This window comes from Cyprinus carpio, chromosome A4 (assembly GCF_018340385.1).
Source record: "Cyprinus carpio isolate SPL01 chromosome A4, ASM1834038v1, whole genome shotgun sequence".
Lineage (NCBI taxonomy): Eukaryota > Metazoa > Chordata > Actinopteri > Cypriniformes > Cyprinidae > Cyprinus > Cyprinus carpio.
Window position 1 is genome coordinate 9840556 of NC_056575.1, and position 20869 is coordinate 9861424.

Here is a 20869-nt window from a genome sequence, read left to right on the forward strand (position 1 = left end):
CGGTCATGGTTCTGTATCACCTACTAAATGGTTTTGACACAAACTAAAAGGTCTCTGTTTCTAGGCACGAGGCTCGTTTTAAGCAGCGGATGTTGGAGCTTACGGACACCAACAACACAGCCTACCTGTTTCTCTCTGCTGCCAACCGGTGGCTGGAGGTCAGAACTGTGAGTAAAGTTGAGTTTTAATGGATTTCAGAGGTGGTGGATCTGAAGAAAGAAATATTAGGGTCAAAAGTACTTGCACTTGCTTACCAAAATGATACTTTAGTATAGGTGGTAAAAAAAAACATCTGACTTTCAAATGCAACGTTAATATAAAGAGTAGTCTATGTAATGTTCAAAATTACAATCTTACTGGTCTATTCATTATAAATGATAAAAGTAAACACAAGAGAGAAATTATTAACTGAACACTAAAATAAAAACAACAACAACAAAAACATTACTGAAATATAACTTGACAAATTTTACTTGTTTACTTAACGTAGAAATAGCGACACGATCTCATGGCAGTTCATAATTATTTAGTATTTTACCATATTAGTGACTAATTTATATGAATTTGTATAATTTTTATAATATGTTTACGCCCTGCTGAGCTTTTCTTTTCTTTCTTTCTTTTTTTTTAAATCCTTATATAATTGCATTTGTATTTTCCTCTCAGGATTATCTGGGTGCTGTGATTGTCCTCACTGCAGCAGTGGCAGCGATCTGGACCTCATCTCAGTCTGGTCTGGTTGGACTTGGTCTAACATATGCCCTCACTGTAAGTTATCCATTTAAACACAGCTTTATGGAATATCTAGCATGCAGCAGTGGTCATCAGTGATTTAAAAGCACGTAAAAGTCCTCAACATGCTTTGTGTTAGTGACAAACTACCTGAACTGGGTGGTGAGGAATCTGTCAGACCTGGAAGTCCAGATGGCTGCAGTAAAGAAAGTCAACAGCTTCCTGAGCACAGAATCTGAGAACTATGAGGGATCCATGGGTAATAAATCCTTTCTCGACACTTTTAGTATCTTTTCTAATAATAATAAAAATTACATATATTTTGATGATTATCCAGAGTATTATTTAGTCTCTAAAATCAGATTTACTAGATTAAAGCCCATATTTCCAGCTTTCTGGCTTCCAAAGTGCTGCTACATGTGCGTTTCCTCACAATGTAGTGCACTAGGACAGAGTGACCTGACACAAACCACTGAGAGCTTCATGAAAGGACATTTATTACATCTAAACTCGCCTCTAGAGATGAAGGCCCTGAGAAAAAGGAGAAGTTTTAGCACTATCCTGTTAGGGCCACTGTTAGCCTCGAAAAATAGCTTATTCTTCATCTCCTCAGTGACATAATGGAAAAATGAGCTGGATAGCAGTAGGCATGAGACTAAGCGCTGACATTTGGACACCATATATAGCTGTGTTAATTGCAGCTTGTTAAAGTGCTCACTTGTAGTGTTCTGGTTTTTTGTTGCCATTGATGTATCAGTGTTATGTCTACTTTATACTCTACTCAGATAAAGTCATGTGTGGCGGCACTTAATCCACTGACTGGGCAGGAAAGAACATTCTGTAGTTAACCATTCTGTAAATGAAATTCTATCCAAAAACATGCTTTAAAGATTAAATGGACAGTAAGTTTTTTCCACTTAAAAAGGTTTTGCGCCTAAAGAAATGAATGATGTGCACTTGCTATGTAATTCTATAATTCTTGATGTAAATAATGCCTTATTCTATATGAGCGTGGTAGCCATTCATGATGGCGTCACACTGAGATCACATGACCAGTCGGAAATGTCAGTTCTGCTATATTTTGACTATATTGGCCTCACTGTTGAATATATAAAATAACTATCAAACTACTTTAATTTCAGATGTCTCACAGGTACCGAAAGACTGGCCGCAGCATGGCGAGATCAAGATCCAAGATCTGTGTGTCCGTTATGACACCATGCTCAAACCAGTCCTCAAACACATCAATGCATACATTAACCCTGGGCAAAAGGTACACAACAAGCTACTCTCAGAAAAATAAAACACTAAATTATTCCGCAAATTATTTATTTTTTAATTTATCCATTTTTTTTTTCTTATTTTCAAAGTGAAAAATGTATTTAAATTGTCGTTGAAATGAAGCTAAAATAAAATAAAATATAATCATTTTATGAAAATGTTAACTTAAAAACTTTAACAGAAATTAAAAATGTGTTGGCAACTAACTATAATAAATATGTTTAAGCTGAACTACTTAACTAAAACTGAAATACAATAAATTAAGGCTAAATAGAAGTATTTAAAAAACAAAACTAATAAAAATGATAAAAGTAAATTATAAAAACACTAACATTTAAACTAAAAATTAACACGAAAACTAAAATAAATCTGATTTAAAATAATAATAAATACTATAATAGTATATAAATAATACTAAAGTAACATTTGAATGAATAAACATTATTATTACCCTCAAGCTGTAATGTATGTTGTCCATTACCCTCAAAAGTATCAATAAAAGGTCCTAGATGTCACAGCCTTCAACCGAAGCTGACAATGAGCATTTGGCAGTCCTGATACCGATCGACCTGTTGCAGCACATAACACTCAGTTGTGATTTTGGCATCGTGGCGTTAATTTTTTCAGTGTTCTGCAAAACCACAGTTAATCTCTGCCTGAATATCAACTGCACAGTGTAGCAAAACTCCGTCATCCACTTTCATCTTTATTAGTCTTGTTTTTAAGAGGCTCCCTGGCTCTCAGTATACGAGCATGACAGCACAGATGGCTTCTTATTGTGACATGGGAACTTTAACTGTCCACACTAGTTTGTGTAATTTGTGAGAACAGCAGCCCTGAGTGTGTTTATACAAAAGCAATCTGAAAATGGTAGGCTGTGTCAAGTGCTTACGTCTTATTCTTTCTGTCCCAGGTGGGCATCTGTGGTAGAACGGGCAGTGGAAAATCTTCGCTGTCTCTGGCCTTTTTTAACATGGTGGATGTTTTTGAAGGTAGGTCTTCCCAGGACACTTTCATGTCTCTATTTAATGAAATATTATGGTTCACTTAACATTACAGCGCTCAGATGTATGTCAAGCTTGCCGCTGGGGAGACGCTGACCCTTGTGGATCTCTAGAGAAGAAAAAAGTGGTTAGGAAAATATGAAAGAAAAGCCATGGACGTTTTTGAGAAAGCTATTTTAAATGTCCTCAGCTGCTTACCCTAGAAAGATTTATTTCTTTGCCTGTGTTGTTTGTTCTTTAACCTTCTGGTTATTGTCAATTTGACAAGCAGCCATGATGTCATATTTAGACAATAACCATAGGGATCTGTTGAGTCTTACTATCATTATTGACAGAATTTCTTATTCTGGATGATTTAAAGCGGAACCATAGGTTCATTTGTTCTAAGATATCAAACAGAAAGTGTATAAAAAACTATGTTATCTAAATCATGAAATATACTTAGTACAGTGTTCACTAATGCATTTGAATGCAAAATATTTTTTCCTTAATAATTAAAAAAAAAAAGAAGTTATTTTTGGGGTATTGTTTTTGTTATTATGACAAACAAAAATACATCAAAAATACAAATACAATACAGTTGTTTTCTCCATGAGTTTTGTCATATTATCCAGCGTGCAGCATTAACATATTTCTCTTAGCCAAAATAAATCTTTAGCCAAATCAAACAGTTCATGCTTTTTTGTACACATGAGCAAGGCTGTAAGAGATGTTTTAAATCAGAAGTGCACAGACTCTCTCTTCACTGTGTCCATATAAAGCTAAAATGAAAATCTTAAGAGCTGTGTTTGGTCTCCTGATATCCACTACAGACCACTATGTATAAAAGTCAAGCTATTGTAAACTGACCTGAATGCCCACAACTAATAAAACAATCCTTCAAGGAAAGAAGAAAAATTATTGTGATTAGTTTGAGATTTTGAGGAACTAAATATAAATCTTATAGATTTAGATATGTTAAATATCTGGGTAGCTGACACATGTCTATGGACTTAATATTAAAATTTAAATTGATATATGATGGAAAGTGCATGTTTTATGTGCTGTAACTGATTATAACCATTTCTTCTCACAATTTTTAAACACCTTTTAAATGGTTTAACAAAAAATTAATAAAAAATCAAATATTCTGTGCAGTGAATATGAGCTAAATATAAAATATAAACCAAAGATGTTATTGTTACAAAAATAAAAATAATAACATTTTAAATGAAAAATAAATTATTTTTAAAAAATAATAAATGTAATAAAATATCAATATCAATGTAGTGTCTCAAATAATATGAGCTAAATATAACATAAACCAGTGTTATTGTTAACTAAAACTAAAATAATTAAATAATAATAGAAATAATAAATAATAATAAATAAATGAGCTAAATATAAAATATAAACCAGCATTGTTATTGTTAGTTAAAACTAAAAATGTAAAAGTTAGTTTTAAAAAATGTAAATAAATATACTTTATTGTGTACATATATTAGATAAAAAGCTTCAACTTAAAAACAAACAAAAATGAGAAATTTGATTTTTTTGGCAACTAACTGAATAAAGTAATACAATGACTAAAACGGAAATAAAAATAAATTAAGGTTAAATATAAAAATAAATAAAAAATGACAGAAGCAACAAAATTACCAAAACTTCAAGTAAAATACAGAGAAAAATGAAAATATAAAAATAAAAGCTAATTCAAAATCATGTGTGTCACAATTTTTTTTTTATTATTAGGAAAGATTGTGATTGATGGCATTGACATTTGCAAGCTTCCACTCCAAACCCTGAGATCCCGTCTGTCAATCATTCTGCAGGATCCAGTGCTGTTCAGTGGCTCCATCCGGTATAAACCCACAAACATGCTTGCTTAAACATACAAACAGACACAAAATACATATGTATCTGCGTAATACATGCACCTCACACACTCACTGAGGCTAAACTGACCCCAACAGACAAGACCAGACCAAGACCAAACACTCACTTCCTGCCTGACATTTTAATCAGAAGTTCAGCATAAACACAGATCATTTACAAAACACAGGGACCCCCAGGATGTGAAATAGGCGCCTTTCCAATATATTGGAAAGTATATAAGCTATACATTCTTCTGTATTTAGTATTATATTCCTCTATATGTTTCTTTTCAAACAGTGTTAAGTATTTATTTACTGGATGTTCAGTATGTTTCTACAAGTGTCCTCGGCTCCAAGCTAGTTTGAACTTCTCACGGATACTAAGTGTCATGTTTGTTTCTGAAGACAGTGAGCATATGGGGTTTGTTTAAAGAGGCCGCCAAGGGATAAGAAAAAAAATAAAATAAAACTGAACCACCATCACAAGTCGTCTGGGAATGGGTTTGGGCAATCTGTTGTCATGAAGATGTTTATACAAAGCAGGCCTAATGGATCATTGGGCCCAGGAGACAGAGCGTACGAGTTATTAGTACAGCAAATCTTCCCTTGATTTTAATTCTGGAAAATGTACGGCCATTAAAGAAGAAGCTGGAGCCGGAATGCATTTCCCAGTGTTTTAAAAAGAAGTGTGAATATGTAATATTTTCTTATGTTCATTGAGTGCATTAACACATTAATTCATTTAAAGGGATAGTTCATCCAAAAAAAATTATTCGGTCATATTCAAACTAATGATGTCTTTCTTAAGTGGAACAAGAAAATAGTTATTTTGAAGAATGTCCAAGCTGCTCTTTTCCATAAAATAGACGTGAAGGTGATTTTTAAAAGGTTTTTGAAAGAAGTCTCTTACTTGTTCCCTTACGAAAAAGAAGTTTATTCAAGTGTGCTATTAGTATACTTCTTTTAAACTAAAAAATAGGAAAGTATGCTTTTAGTTTACTTTTTATGTACTTCTCAGAAATGGACTTTATGTACTTCTCAGAAATATACTTAAAATTACTTTTAAGTATACTTGAACTTATACTTACAAAAAGTCTAAATATACTTGAACTATACTTAAGTATACTTAACAAAATAAAATTGAAAAATACTACAAAATATTAATTATTTGCTTGGTCCAAATTATGAAAACACAGTAATATTGTGAAATACTTTAAAATATTATTTATTTCTGTGAAGGCAAAGCTGAATTTTCTGCAGCCATTACTCCAGTCTTCATTGTCACATGATCTTTTCAGAAATCATTCTAATATGCTGATTTAGTATGCAAGAAACATTTCTATTGAAAACAGCTGTGCTACTTTACATTTTTGTGGAAACAGTGATACCTTTTTCTCAGGATTTTTTTAATTGGAGATTTCAAAAGAACAACATTTATATGAAATAGATTTTTTAACATTATGAATGTATTTAATGTCAACTTTTGATCAATTTAATGCATCCCTGTTGAAAAAAAAAACAGACACCAAGCTTTTAAAATACTGCATGTTAAACAGTCAATTACTGGTGACAAGACACTCAATAACCATTCACTATTGAATTTTGATAGTCAAAAAAAGATAAACAAAATTATCATATGACTTCAGGGGATATTCAGAGGACTGGAATGTAGCACACGAGTCATATGGACAACTTTTATAATTATTTTATGGTGCTTTTCTGTCAATTATGGAGCTCAACAGCCCCATTCTCCTTTTACTTTAATTGTAAGACATAGAGCAGCATGAACATTCTGCTAAACTTCTCCTTTCATCTTTTTACTGGTTTGTAACAACATGAGGGTGAGAAATGATGGCAGTTTTTATTTTGGGTGATCTGAATGGCTGCTAATTCTTTCTGTGTGTGCTTTTGTTTACACGTGCATTTTTAGGTTAAATCTTGACCCCGAGTGCACTTGCACTGATGACAGGCTTTGGGAAGCGCTTGAAATTGCCCAGTTAAAGAATATGGTGAAAGCACTCCCAGGGGGATTGGGTAAGAATGATACTCTCCAACTGTTCATCCCTTACCAGGATTGGTTGGACACCATAATATCAGTTACCTCATGATTTTGACACCAAGTGGAAATTCTCTATTGCAATGAAATGCTGGAGTTTTCTGACCTTTTAACGATAACCCAAAGATATTTTGTAAATCTGAACAGCTGTAAAGCATCATGCTGTACATATGTCTTTCCCCAGACGCTGTGGTGACAGAAGGAGGGGAGAACTTCAGCGTGGGACAAAGACAGCTCTTCTGTCTTGCCCGGGCATTTGTCCGCAAAAGCAGCATCCTAATTATGGATGAGGCAACAGCTTCTATAGACATGGCCACGGTACAATCACATCTGCATCTATGGAAGACCATTTCCATTCCATAAGAAAAAAAATCATGATTTTGGTAGATCCATAACTATTACATAAAAAGTCAAAATTATGAGATACTACACCATAATTATGAGATAAGTCGAAAATTTGAGATAAAAGTCAAATTTATGATGTTAAAATTATGAGAGAAAAAAGTCATAATTATGACAAAGCATTTGGACTTCTAAAATAATTATGGCATTTCATCTCAAAGGTTTTTGTCATAGTTTTGACATTAATTTCATAATTATGACTTAGTATCTCATAGTTGCTCATTTACTTTTTATCTCATAATTGTGACTTACTGTATAATAATTTCAACATTTTATCTCCTAATTATGACTTCTTATCTCATAATTCTGAATTTACCAAAGATTTTATTTTCTTAGGCATTTGGAATAGACATAAATTTACATCCATTACATTTTATATAATTTGCTAAACATTTCTAAAAAAAATTCTCAACACATTTTATTTACATAATGTGATGTATTATATTGATTTGGTATTAAAATGTATTTTGTGGGCAAATTCAACAGGAAAATATTCTTCAGAAAGTGGTGATGACTGCATTTGCTGATCGGACGGTTGTCACTATAGCAGTAAGTTACCATATATCAACTTTTTGCTGGGCTATATAATAATACCGGCACAGAAATACTCAAAACAATAGAGAAATAGATCTTTAAAGGGATAAAGGACTTTTAACACTTGCCAGGCTTTGACATCTTCACTCCCTTCTCTGTTCTCATCTTTCGCCACCAATTCTGACAGCTGACAATCAATCACTAACAATCTCTTGGCATTAACACTTAAGAATATTATTAGCTTGCAGCCACGTTTGTACTGTAAACTTTCATTCAGAGCCGCAGATACACAAAAATGGCCTTTCTGCCTCTGTTTGTGTCACTTAAAACGCATCCAGTAAAGTGTTCTTAAAGTGCAACAGAACACCATTGAGCACTGAATAAATGCATGATCTCTGTCTGCTACTCGGTTTGCTGAACTTTTAAAACACATTTTCCTCTCCTCACCCTCATCACCTTTTTTCCTCTCTTCTTTCTCCTTCTTTATCCACCTGTCTCTCTTTCTCTGGCACAGCACCTGGTTTCCTCCATCTTGGAGGCGGAGCAGGTGCTGGTGTTTGAATCTGGGACTCTGGTAGAAAGCGACAGCGCTCCTAACCTTTTGGCACAGGAGGACAGCCTCTTCAGCATCTTAGTCCGGACGCACAAGTAACTGTGCTTTGCCTCCGGCCCTAGGCACCTACACCCTGACACACTGGTTGGTAACCAAGAACTTCCTATGTGTGCAACCTATTAGAACACTTAAGCTCACAGTCACTAACCTTATTTTGAAGCCATCTGACTATGATTTGAATAGTGGTTTTTATTTTTCAACATTAAGGTTTTAGGTTTTATCTGGTCATGATTTATCTTTCACATTTTTTAATAACCTTTTTTTCTGTTCACTTGCATAGTCCTGTGGTTTGACAAATTAATTAATTTCTTTAACATACAAATGGCCACAGTAAAGGTGTTGTGAGACTGTTTTTTGGAATATGACATAAAATGCCCTTACCTGACTCTGTTTTCTTGTCACAGCACTATAAGGGATGTAAAAAATAAATAAACAATTATATATATATAATAAATGCACAGTTGATGCTTTTTATAAGCTAGAATATACAAAAATGACGTTTTTTTAAATTGTCACGGAAATTAGAAAAAAAGTTTAGTTGTCTCGTCTCAACTAGAACTATTAAAAAACATTTTTAATTAAGTCAATTGAAATAAAACTGAAATAAAATATAAATATTAGATTAAATACTAGACTAAAATTAGAACTGTTGAAGGTAAAGAACTAAAATAAAAAAAAAACAAAAAAAAAATATTTTAAAAGATTAATAAAAAAGACAAAAAAACAAAAAAAAAATAAAAAAAAAAATAAAATTACAAAAACAAAAATATAAATACTAAATAAAAAATAAAAAAAAATCTGGCAAACTATTAATATTAACAAAGATTAAGAAAAACTATAATAGCATGTAAATAATACTAAAAAATAATGCTAATTTTTCTTTAAGTCCAAGAATGTAGCCTGTGGTATTTATGATAGATTAGCCAAGTTATTTCAGGGTCCTTTGTGAATGATCACAGAGCTACAGAATTATAGCATCTGATTATCTGCAGTGATTTGAGCAACCAAAGGGGACAGTTAAACATTCTCGGCAGTTAAGGTGATGCTTTAATAGAAATAGGTTTGCATACAACTGCTTGATTGTGCCCGTTTTCCACAGCATCGAGTCCACACTATCCTGACAGCTGATCTAGTTATTGTGATGAAGCGAGGAAGCATCATGGAGTATGGAAAACCAGAGATTCTCATGGAACAAGAGGACAGCTTATTTGCATCCTTCGTCAAAGCTGACATGTAGTCTCACTCATCTCCGTTACCACATTGGTTTATACCACTTAAGGCCTTATAAAAAAAATGACAGCCATTTTTGGAAGTTGCATCGGAAAGGACTGGACTAAACACAGACTCTGAACTGTTATTGTTTTATATGAACACTAAGTACAGTATTATACTCTTTTTTTTTTTTTAGCATTTGTTATCTTACCACTGTTTTTTGATGATACATGTACTCTGAAATGCATAAGCAATAAGCATTTATCTACTGTGTTTTGATAAGTACCAACACTGTACAGAGCATGTCTGCCCGGCTGAGGCCTGATGCTCTTGTCTGTCTGTCTGAAGTGCATTGCTGATACAGATTTAGGGAAGGAGGACAAATATAGCTGGCTCCCCAAAGCCTGCACCCGCACATGCCTGTGAATGCACTCTTGACAGAATCGTGAGCCCTTGCTTTCTGAGAGTCCTGCAATGTCCCCCAGATAAACCCTAATGTGTTTGTCATACCCTAAATACAAAACTGATTGTATTTTATACTTTGTACAGTATTTCTCTAATGCTAATTACTTAACCAAGAGCTTATTTTCAGTTTCTTCTTTGGTGACAATGTTGTGTCAGTCTTACTACAGTAACATTAGATTTTACTTATTTGCTCCTTATCCAAAACCCTAACAGGGTGAATTTCACTAAATAAATAAATAAAACCTTTCACTTAGAAGTAACCAAAATAAAAAAAATAAAAAAAAATTGACAATTATTCCTTTTTAGGACCATTTTTTTTAAGGTAGAACATAATAAAGAGGTTTAATTAAACATAAAAATATATATTTTATAAAATGTAACATACGTGTAAATATGTCTAAAATATATACATGTATGTATTCATCTATACACTACACATACATAGCCTATATTATGCAAAAAAAAAATAATAATACGTTTAATTTTGGATGTGATTAATAGATTTCAAATCCCTAATATATACACACCATTATATTTTTATGCATAGGCTACTCTAAGCAAAGAGGCCTACACTTTTCAAATACACTACAAGTTAAATATCATTTCAAACCATGTGATTTTTCTCTCCTAACCCGCTATGACGTTTTATTATGGGGATGTCAAAACGAGTTTGCAGTCTTTGTACAGCCAAGCGATATATTGTACACATAACGTCCTTTGTTTCTCTCCCTAGTGCAAGTCTGTACCCTCACTTCACTTTTACCCTTCAGTTTCTTTATTTGATCGCTCTGTTTTCTGGAAGTAACAAGCAAAGATGACCTAAACAATATGTTTTAAGTGACTCTTTGTCCCTGCAGTAAAACGATGCATTCCTCCGCCTGCGACCACTTGTGGGAAATCGTTCCGTTTACTGCACGCTGTCTGTCAGGGCTGGAGATCTGATGTATCTAGTATTTGCAGTAAGCTGTGATGTCACACTTGAGCAGTGATATTCCAGTAACTTGTGAACGCAACCATGTGCGTAAAACTGCAGCTTAACACACTCTGGTGATGTGTAAACATGACGTAAATCTTCCCTGCGAGCCAACAGCAGCACATTTCAGTCAAAAACGTTTCAAGTTTTTATGTTATTACTGCTAAGCTCAGGTATTTGCATGTTAGTAATGATGGACTGTTTTAAATGTACATATGTAATTAATATGGCATTTGTACCATAAGCATTTAACAGCATTATGGTGTGTGCCTTTTGTTTTTTACACATGAAAATAAAATAAAAATTGCTTCGTGTGTTTGCTTATCTCTGTTGAGTGCCATTGCATAGGCCTAATATTCAGCGAAACATGTAAACAATTATAAGAAATAACAGTAAAACAATTATAAAACTGAAAACTGTTTATCAAATGGCGAAAATGTAAAAAAAAAAAAGGATACATTTAACTCTTGCATTACTTCGAAGTCCCTTGGGTAGAAAAAAATAGTTTGCTACACAGCGACCTCTTTTGTTCACATTTGGACTAATTTAAGTAACTCGATGCCAAGGACTTCCAAATACGGCGCTATCTTGCCTCGTTCCTTAATTATATAGGCAGCTATATATTTCCATACACAGAACCCCATTTATAATATGAGAGAAACATATTAAGTGTGAGATTATAAAGATAACAAATAAATAGTTGTCTTTTAAATTGTGAAAATGTACTGAAGCCAAAGCAAATGTCTGGATAATGTTTACTTTGTAATAAGTTGACAGCGTCTTTTATCTTACTCTCTATAAGGATAAGGTTAGATATATAAAGAAAAACATTATCAGTTCAGATTTATTTGTATAGCACTTTTCACATATCATTTCAAAGCAGTCTTACGGAGAACGTTGCCTTAGTCAGTGAGCAGCTAAAGACAACAGTGAGGAGAAACTCCTCACAACTATTCTTAACTTATTCTTAAGTGCGTAGGCTATGTCTCATAGAAGAAAGGATGATCATTTTGTATTTTTTAATGAAAAAAAAACAATAGGCACATTTGGGTTTATTACTGTTATTTTATTGTAAAAAAAAAAATAGAGCTGGCAGTAAAATAAAACATTCACAATCTCATAATTTTGCTGTCTCCAGAAACAGGAAACTAAAATATGATATGTATTCCATAAATATGTCGTATATTTAACCTTAACATAAAAAGTATGTTTTACAATTAAAAACTAGACTAAAATAAAATCAATTTTCGTAGTCTTCCTAGCGCCCTCTCGCGGCCCTCGGGTGTCTCCGGACCCCAGTTTAAAAACCCTTGCACTATTACAATAACTGATCACATTGCACTGACACAGATACACACATTGTTTTTTCTCCATTTAAATTTTTAAAAACTTGTCCTGACCTGCAATTATTTTGCGACTTGTGGCTTATCTGTTGCAATTATATGTTTTTTTAGAGACTCTATGACTAACTCCATTTTACTTCAGCTTATAAGATATCGTATTTTCACAATTTAAGCCGTAAAATAAGGGCGGATTTAGTTAATTAAATATTTTCAAGAAGTTTTAGACTCTCCAGGGTGAATGTTTCTCGAAGGCAGCAGGACAGTGATGTACCGCCCATGTGTGTCAAGTCCTGTAAGAGCGCAGAACAATCATCATAAAGATACTTTTTTGAAGCCTTTACGCGGTGAGTGTGTTCTGATATGCATCTGGTGTTTATTGTATCAACTGACACAAGAGCCCTGTTTAAGGTCTGATAGATGGAAAATAACTTTCTTAACTTTGGTTTATGCTAGCCGAACAGAGTTAGAGGGACGATGCAGGATGGTTATTGAACTGGAGCTGCGCTTTTGACAGAAGTTGAATGGAGAGCCTATTTTCCCTGACCGTTCGCAGTGACGTACTCAAATAATGCTGCCGCGTAAAAGCATAATTCCCGAAGAGTTCGCGTTCTCCCCGGCGCTCGTGTCGCCGATTCCCCGCAAACCCGTGTTCAGGGACCGCGTGAACAAAGCGCGCTTCATCGCCAAGAGCGGCGCATGCAACTTGTCGCACAAGAACATCCGCGAGCAGGGCAGATTCCTGCAGGACGTGGTCACTACTTTGGTGGATCTCAAATGGCGTTTCACCCTGGTCATTTTCTCCATGACGTTCCTGTGCAGCTGGCTGCTGTTCGCTATGTTCTGGTGGCTAGTGGCGTTTGCGCACGGGGATCTGGACCCTAACCGTAAACCTGGCGTGCAGCAGTGCGTCACTAATGTCAAGTAAGTGTGCTTAAGTCGTTATAGTTATTGTAAAAATGTTAAGCATTAGACATGAGAAGAATTTGCCTTGAATGCATTGTTTGTGCATATATGGAAACTAATAATGTTCAAACTAAGTTGCTCAATTTATTTTTAATAAACTAACGAAATGCCCAAATATTTATGTCCTGTATCAAAGCAATTAAAGAGTTATATATGCAAACTAATAACTAAAATAAAATATATTATAAATTAATTCATATAAATATATAAATAAATACACACACACAATACATACATACATAAATACACACACACACACACACACACACACACACATATATGTTATATGTTATATATATATATATATATATATATATATATACACACACACACATACATATATATATATATATATATATGCGCGCGCAGGGGTGCAAATAATAAACTAAATAATAATGTGTAATAATATTATTAAAAATAAAATGTAGGCCAAGTATTAAAAAAAATACAATTATTTTATAGTAAACCTAAAGATAAAATGCTAATATTTACTACTACTTTCTTTGTTTGCCTCTTTAAGAAGAACCGCTTTATGTATTCCCCAACTGTAAGTCGCTTTGATTAAAAGCGTCTAAAAATAAATAAATAAAAGCGTTTTCATCATTTTCAAACTTTAAAGCAGCAGCGGCTTTTATTTTGGCGGGTTGCCGGCAAGTAAGTATACGCCCTTCCGAATTTAGCGCTGCTGCGGATTAAAGAGTGTCAGTGAATTAATGTTACAGTTTTGCATTGTGTTTTGAAAACGGCATGGGATAGCCTAGATTTATGCTTTCAGTTTATAAAGAAATCTTAAATAGTACAGTTTTCGATCTAAAATGGTAATTGTGTATTAACTGCTGTCAACCATGTAGGTACGCACATACGCTGTCAGACCACTTATGTGCACCCCTGTATATGCGCATTTCCTAATTTCCCACAAAAATTGTAAAAATCACTGAAACTTTGACATTTATTTTTTTAAATTATAGAAATTATGTAGGGATCAGAAAATTTTAAATTGGAAAATAAATAAATAAATAGTAGAATAATTTCAAAATCATAATAGACATTCAATTTATGTGGATAATATTGTTACTATAGTGAGAAATCACTTGGGTGTTTATTTAAATAGTTCTAGAGGCCTACAACTGTTTGTTTTTTTCTCTTTATCTTTTCCAGCTCTTTCACCTCTGCGTTCCTCTTCTCCATCGAGGTGCAGGTGACAATAGGATTTGGAGGGCGTATGATAACGGAGCAGTGTCCCACAGCCATCACGCTGCTCATATTACAGAACATCATCAGCCTAATAATTAACGCCGTCATGCTGGGCTGCATCTTCATGAAAACTGCCCAGTCCCATCGGCGTGCCGAGACCCTCATCTTCAGCCGCCGAGCTGTCATCGCCGTGCGTAACAACCGCCTGTGCTTCATGATCCGGGTGGGTGATCTTCGTAAAAGCATGATCATCAACGCGGTTGTGCGCCTCCAAGTGGTCCGGAAGACCACTACGCCAGAGGGCGAAGTCATACCCATCCACCAGATCGACGTCCAGACAGAAAGTGCAGTTACCAGCAACAGCATCTTCCTGTTGGCGCCCCTGATCATATGTCACGTCATCGATAAGGACAGTCCACTATACGACCTCTCTGCAATGGAGCTGCAGTGTAGCGATCTGGAGGTCATTGTGATCCTGGAAGGTGTGGTGGAGACCACGGGCATCTCCACTCAGGCTCGCACCTCGTACGTGACTGAGGAGATCCAGTGGGGCCACCGATTCGTACCTATAGTGACCGAGGAAGAGGGGGTATACTCGGTGGACTACTCAAAGTTCGGGAACACGGTCAAAGTGGCCACCCCATGCTGCAGCGCCCGTGAGCTGGACGAGAAGCCCTCCATCCTGATCCAGACACTCCAGAAGAGTGAGCTGTCACAACAGAACTCTTTGCGCAAGAGGAACTCCATGCGCCGGAACAACTCTATGCGTAAGAGCAACTCCATGCGGCGCAACAATTCCGCCCTCGCTGTGCCCAAAGTGCAGTTCCTCACCCCTGAGGGTGGAACAAATCTAGCAGTCACATGACAGAAGTCCTGGTTAGTGCTTTTCACCCATCTCTCTTTAAGTCCTTGTCTTTCTCTAGGTCCATGTCATGCTCTTTTCTATGGTTTCCTCTGTTTTTTGATCATTCCTATCCTGGGCAACTCTGGCCCACGAGATCCACTTCTCTGCAGAGTTTAGCTCAAGCACTAATAAAATACACCAGAACAAGCTACTTGGTGGACTACTCAAAGTTTGGGAACATGGTTAAGGTGGCCACCCCATGCTGCAGCTCCCACAAGCTGGATGAGGACCCTCCATCCTGATCCAGACACTCAAGAAGAGCGAGTTGTTGCAACTCTTTGCGCAAGAGGACCTCCATGTGCCGGATAACTCTGTGTGCAAGGGCAACTCTATGCACCGCAACAATTCCGCTCTCGCTTTGTCCAAAGTGTAGTTCCTCACCTCTGAGAGTGGACCAAATCTTGCAGGCACATGACAAAAGTCCTGGTTAGCAACATTCACCTTGTCTTTCTCTAGTTTCTTGTCAAGCTCTTTTATGCTGTTTTTTATCATTCCCATACTGGGCATACTGGGCCTTCGAAATCCACTTTCCTGCAGAGTTTAGCGCCAACCTTAATAAAACACACCAGAATAAGCGAATCACGGTCTTTAGGATTACTAGGCCCTGTCCCAAATGAGGCCCTAAGCCCTTGTGGTCTTCTTCTTCGACCACTCAGCTGAAGTGTGCATTGAGAGTGCATAGGACAGCAAAGGGGGCGCTAGCGAGCAATCATTTGAAATTTAAAATAATGAATGGGACACCCTACAGCAGTGTTTCCCAACCCTGTTCCTGGAGGCGCACCAACAGTACACATTTTGGATGTCTCCCTTATCTGACCCATCCATTTCAGGTCTTGGAGTCTCTACTAATGAACTGATGAGTTGATTCAGGTGTTTGATTAGGTAGAGTTCAAAAATGTATAGTGTTGGTATGTCTCCAGGGACAGGATTGGGAAACATTGTCCTACGATCTTGTGGACTTAACGGACATGTGTTTGCAGAGACCACTGTAAGTTCACAAGACCACAAGTTCAAAAGAAGTATCCCACTTGGGACAGGGCCTTGATTCTGATTGGTTTCCTGTATGACTGTTGATCAAGTCAAGTCACCTTTATTTCTATACTGCTTTATACAATACAGATTGTGTCAAAGCAGCTTTACAGTGTTAAACAGGAAAACAGTGTGTCAACAATGCAAGAGGACAATAGTAAACAGTCAGTTTTTCAGTGATGGTCAGTTCATCATTGATTCAAAAGCAACAGTGGCAAGGAACCCAAACTCCACCTGTGACAGAAATGGAGAAACCAGGCTCAAATAATGATCTTCATATAATGTGTAATTCCTGAGAGCTCCACAAATAATTAGGCACATTAGTCGACATGAAACAGAAATTTCCTATCTGGCTTCTAAAAGCATATTACAGATCGTATTGTGAACAATTCATCTTACTTTCTTTTTGTAATTTTCAAATGTCATGACTAAATATTAGACTTCTCTCTGGTGATGTATGCAAGTTGTTGTTGTTATTTTTTTACATTACACTTGGATGTTTTTTTTTTTATTTTAAATATCTGAAGAACCTTTTTCTTCTATAAAGAACCTTTTGTGGAATGGAAAGTCTTCTGTGGATATTAAGTTCTTCATGTAACCATCAATGCCAATAAAGAACCTTTATTTTTAAGTGTACTTCTGTTTCACCACTGTATGACTCCGTACTTAAATACTACAGACAATGTTTCACATTTAATTAAACAACTTTTATGTTTTCATTTGATCTGTAATAAATGTGTGTTCAATAAATCTCTGGGACTTTTATTTCAGTTAACTCTATAAATGAAACCAAATGCATTAACTAGGTTATTCATAAAGCTTAAATGATCCAAGCAAAAAAAATAAGGAGCAAATAAAAATCATAAATTGTGATTGTGATGCTGATGAAGTGCTCGTGGCGACCTCTGGTGGTGATCTGGTGAAGATGCATGTGTTGGCGACCTCTGGTGGTTTGTTGTGCAACTACAGACGTAAGCAGTAAACTTTCCTCCAAGCTTTATTGCGACTAGCAAGAACATCTCCAACGTTTATTATCCGAGAGTCAGGCAGGTAGACGCCAAACGATTGTTGATATTAATTGCATTAGCTTGTGTGTGTGTGTGTGTTGTGTATGTATGTGCTGTGTATAATTAAGAACTGGCTAGTCAAACGTTTAGTGAACATGGTGAATGGCCCGAAAGTTAGCGGTCTGAACCGTTTAAATAAGTTATTAGATTCTGAATAATATTGTTGGAATAATTCCACGATATGAAAACACATACAGCTACGTTTATAGACCGAGTTTTATATTGTGCAACACGTTATATAGGTAACGTTAGACGTGATGTACCAACGACAAGCTAATGAATCATCAGCTGCAGCAACTCGAATGATAATTTGTCCATTTTACGGGCGAATGTGTTTAATTCGTATTTTAACGCGTATTATTTATTATATTGTAAACGTAGCCCACATATTTACACATTTTTAATCACACGCAATCAAATATAGTCAAGTGGAGATTATTTTTAAATAAATACCGCCCTCTGGTGGCCACTTGCATTCTGACACTAACATTGCAATAGAAGTGAAAAAGAAACAAGGACTCACTGCATTGCACTGCCACTAACTGCAGAGAAACTTGACTTATTTGCGTATGCGTCTTTTATATATATATATATATAATATGACACTAAAAAATTATTTGCACCACTTTCTTATTATAATACAAAAAAACTGCATAACACACCATCAAGCACTGCGCGGGGTTAAACAGGAGTCTATATTTCTGTTTAAAACGTACATAAAAACGCTTGTTTTTCACGACGTACGTCTACTGCAGCGTTTCGACTGCATATACACCTTCGCAGCGATCCTATCTATAGGAGAGGGACTAGAGAGTACGCTCACCATCGAGGAAACTGGTGTGTTGTGTGGTCACCTCCGCTCTCTGGACGGAGACACGTCAGCTTTGCGCAGTGGCAGTATCGTAGCCTATGAGGTTTATCCGAGGCGCGATTATTGCTAATTGAAAACTTTACCCAATACCCCGCCGTGACGACTTGAAATATAGTCGGCACTGGCAATTTTTGACGGTCTTTACGGAGACTGATATTTTGGTGAAAAATAGAGTGTTGTTAATTTATAAAGTAGCAGTGTGCATGTTTGATTACAAGTGGAAAGGAATGGCAAATGAACCTTTCGTTCTCTTACATTGTGTTTTTTTCTATTCCACGAATTAATTATTTAGGGGAGTGTATAGTAACAGAGTGAGCCCCACTGCAGTGGGTCCCGATTAAACCCATTCGAACAGATTGAGTTCTATGGAAGCACGTGACCGCGTGGCGGCGAGATCAAAGCATGTCACAACTCTTTTTCCGGTGTGAGACAACATTTTCTTTTACGTTGTTAAATGAAAACTAGAAAATGCTTAAACCATATAAAGTTCACGCTGCTGCAATAACAAAATAAGCTCACTCCCTGAATGTAATCGCTTTTTTTATGACAATACATTTGATAGTTTTGTAGCAGATAATTGCTTTGATTTCCTGGTTGTAAAAGAAGTACCAGGATGTTGTGCATTTTCCCAATTCATACTTTTCCCATGCAGGAATATTAATTGTTTAAATATTCGCTAGGCATTTTTATTAAATTCAGTTTAGTATAATGGCATGATCATACATTATACAGTAAACAGACAGTTAAAATATATTAGTGGACGTTTTTGTCTGTAGTTACGGTAAATGGTTAGTGACGACATGGCGCGAGGTTATATTTATGTGGGTCCCAGCACATGTGGGCATTATAAGAAATGAAAAGGTAGACAAAATAGCTAAGAAAGCACTGCAAAAAGAGAGCACAGAAGCAGTCATCAGCCTTTCAAGATGAGAAGAAAAGAGTGTAGTGTGGCAACAAAGGTGGGATCAAGATTTATATATATATATATATATATATATATTATATATATATATATAATATATATGTATGTTTACTTGTTTAAAAAAAGAGTTGGCACCTTGGTAAATAAGGGAGGAAACAGGAGAGAAGAGACTATTATGACCAGTTAAGAATAGGACATAATAAATTAAATAGCAGGTCAGATGGGTTTTTGAAAAATCTCTCTTTTGCAGTTTATAACGTAGCTATCCTTAAATGAAAACAATCTGCAAAGTTGTTAATCAAAAAAGTGCATGATAAATAAAGATATTGTCTCTCAAAAGAGAGAGTCGGTTCTGAATCGCCGTAACGAGTCACCCCGCCCACATCCAAGTGTGACGTCAGAAGTCACGCCCATCCCCGACACAACCCCGCCCACGTCCAAGTGTGACGTAAACGAAAGCCACGCCCATATCACATACGTCTCCTCATGTGATTTCCCCATCCCATTACCTGGAAACCCGGAAGTATGTTGAAACAATTTATGGAAGTTAATGGGATCTAAATAAAATAATATTGTCCTTCGTTTTAATAATACACGTTTTCTTATTTTTTGTAAAGGATGTCTAGGCTAAAATGGCACAACTTAAATCTAATATATATTTAATATGTCTAATATACGGAGCTGATTTTGTCATCATAAACAGCTCCTAAAACGCTTATGTTGATTAAAGTAGGCTTATTGTAAATTAAAACTTTTAAACCTTACCTTGTTCTATATGTAATGAGATAAATTCACATTTATTAAAAAAAACGATTTTGACCTACCCAAGGCAAAAATTAAAATGCATCAAATTTAAAGGGGACAATTAGATTTTGGTATTGTAAAAGTATGCACATTTTATAGTAAAAGTTGGTATTGTATAATTGTCATTTAATTTTCTAAAGATTTATTCCACTTATCATAAAGTGTTAACATTTGAATGATAGAATCAACAGTTCCCCATATGCAGTAGGCTACACATACTTAGGCTGAATAAAGATTGCATTGATAGATTATATAAGTAACATGACATTGACCTTCAGGCCTTGTTCATCACAACTTGATATGATACATGTCCAGGTCCTCCACATACTTAAAGATGAATGAAAAAGGCATCCATTGTTTCATTGGGTATTTTTATATTTATTATTTTTATCTAAAATAATTACATGTACAATTTACAAAAAAAATAAAAAATAATAATAAATAATATACACCACCAGTTTTTTTGAACAGTAAGATTTTTTATTCTTTTTTAAAGTCTCTTCTGCTCACCAAGCCAGCGATTTATTTGATCCAAAAAACACAGCAAAAACAGTAATGTGAAATATTTTTAGAATTTAAAGAACTGCTTTCTATTTGAATGTATTTTTAAAATGCAGTTTATTCCTGTGATCAAAGCTGAATTTTCT

The 20869-nt window shown here is 35.3% G+C and overlaps 2 protein-coding genes, 1 long non-coding RNA gene and 1 other non-coding gene across 17 annotated transcripts in view; 3 read left to right on the forward strand and 1 right to left on the reverse strand.

The window, feature by feature from the left end:
* The window catches only part of LOC109057219 (ATP-binding cassette sub-family C member 9-like), a 35886-nt gene extending 24437 nt beyond the window's left edge, over positions 1-11449 (forward strand). For 11 of the 13 annotated variants that reach the window (XM_042739996.1, XM_042740017.1, XM_042740011.1 and 8 more), the window contains 11 exons: positions 65-167; positions 667-768; positions 871-991; positions 1875-2005; positions 2927-3005; positions 4749-4857; positions 6801-6904; positions 7111-7244; positions 7815-7877; positions 8377-8559; positions 9575-9753. In XM_042739996.1, the coding sequence (XP_042595930.1) occupies positions 65-167; positions 667-768; positions 871-991; positions 1875-2005; positions 2927-3005; positions 4749-4857; positions 6801-6904; positions 7111-7244; positions 7815-7877; positions 8377-8514 (1084 nt within the window). In that variant the 3' untranslated portion in view covers positions 8515-8559; positions 9575-9753. Of the gene's footprint in view, positions 1-64; positions 168-666; positions 769-870; positions 992-1874; positions 2006-2926; positions 3006-4748; positions 4858-6800; positions 6905-7110; positions 7245-7814; positions 7878-8376; positions 8560-9574 lie in introns of all 13 variants that reach the window. The other 2 variants (XM_042740004.1, XM_042740063.1) reach the window with 1 other exon arrangement.
* LOC122139878 lies at positions 125-18728 on the reverse strand. Its single transcript, XR_006156626.1, has 4 exons — positions 18449-18728; positions 8857-8881; positions 2906-3126; positions 125-209 (listed from the first exon to the last, which is right to left on the reverse strand). It is a non-coding gene; the product is annotated as an uncharacterized LOC122139878 (long non-coding RNA).
* Positions 12537-16677, forward strand: LOC109057213 (potassium inwardly rectifying channel subfamily J member 8). Of its 2 annotated transcripts, XM_019074419.2 has the most exons (3): positions 12537-12812; positions 12922-13389; positions 14590-16677. In XM_019074419.2, exons 2-3 carry the CDS (start codon positions 13037-13039, stop codon positions 15488-15490), a joined length of 1254 nt encoding a protein of 417 aa, XP_018929964.1. In that variant the 5' UTR covers positions 12537-12812; positions 12922-13036; the 3' UTR covers positions 15491-16677. The 2 variants fall into 2 exon arrangements, with proteins under 2 accessions (XP_018929964.1, XP_018929963.1); XM_019074418.2 differs by having other exon boundaries at positions 12537-13389.
* LOC122141751 lies at positions 18506-18646 on the forward strand. Its single transcript, XR_006158075.1, has one exon. It is a non-coding gene; the product is annotated as a U4 spliceosomal RNA (small nuclear RNA).
* Positions 18729-20869: the final 2141 nt, after the last annotated feature.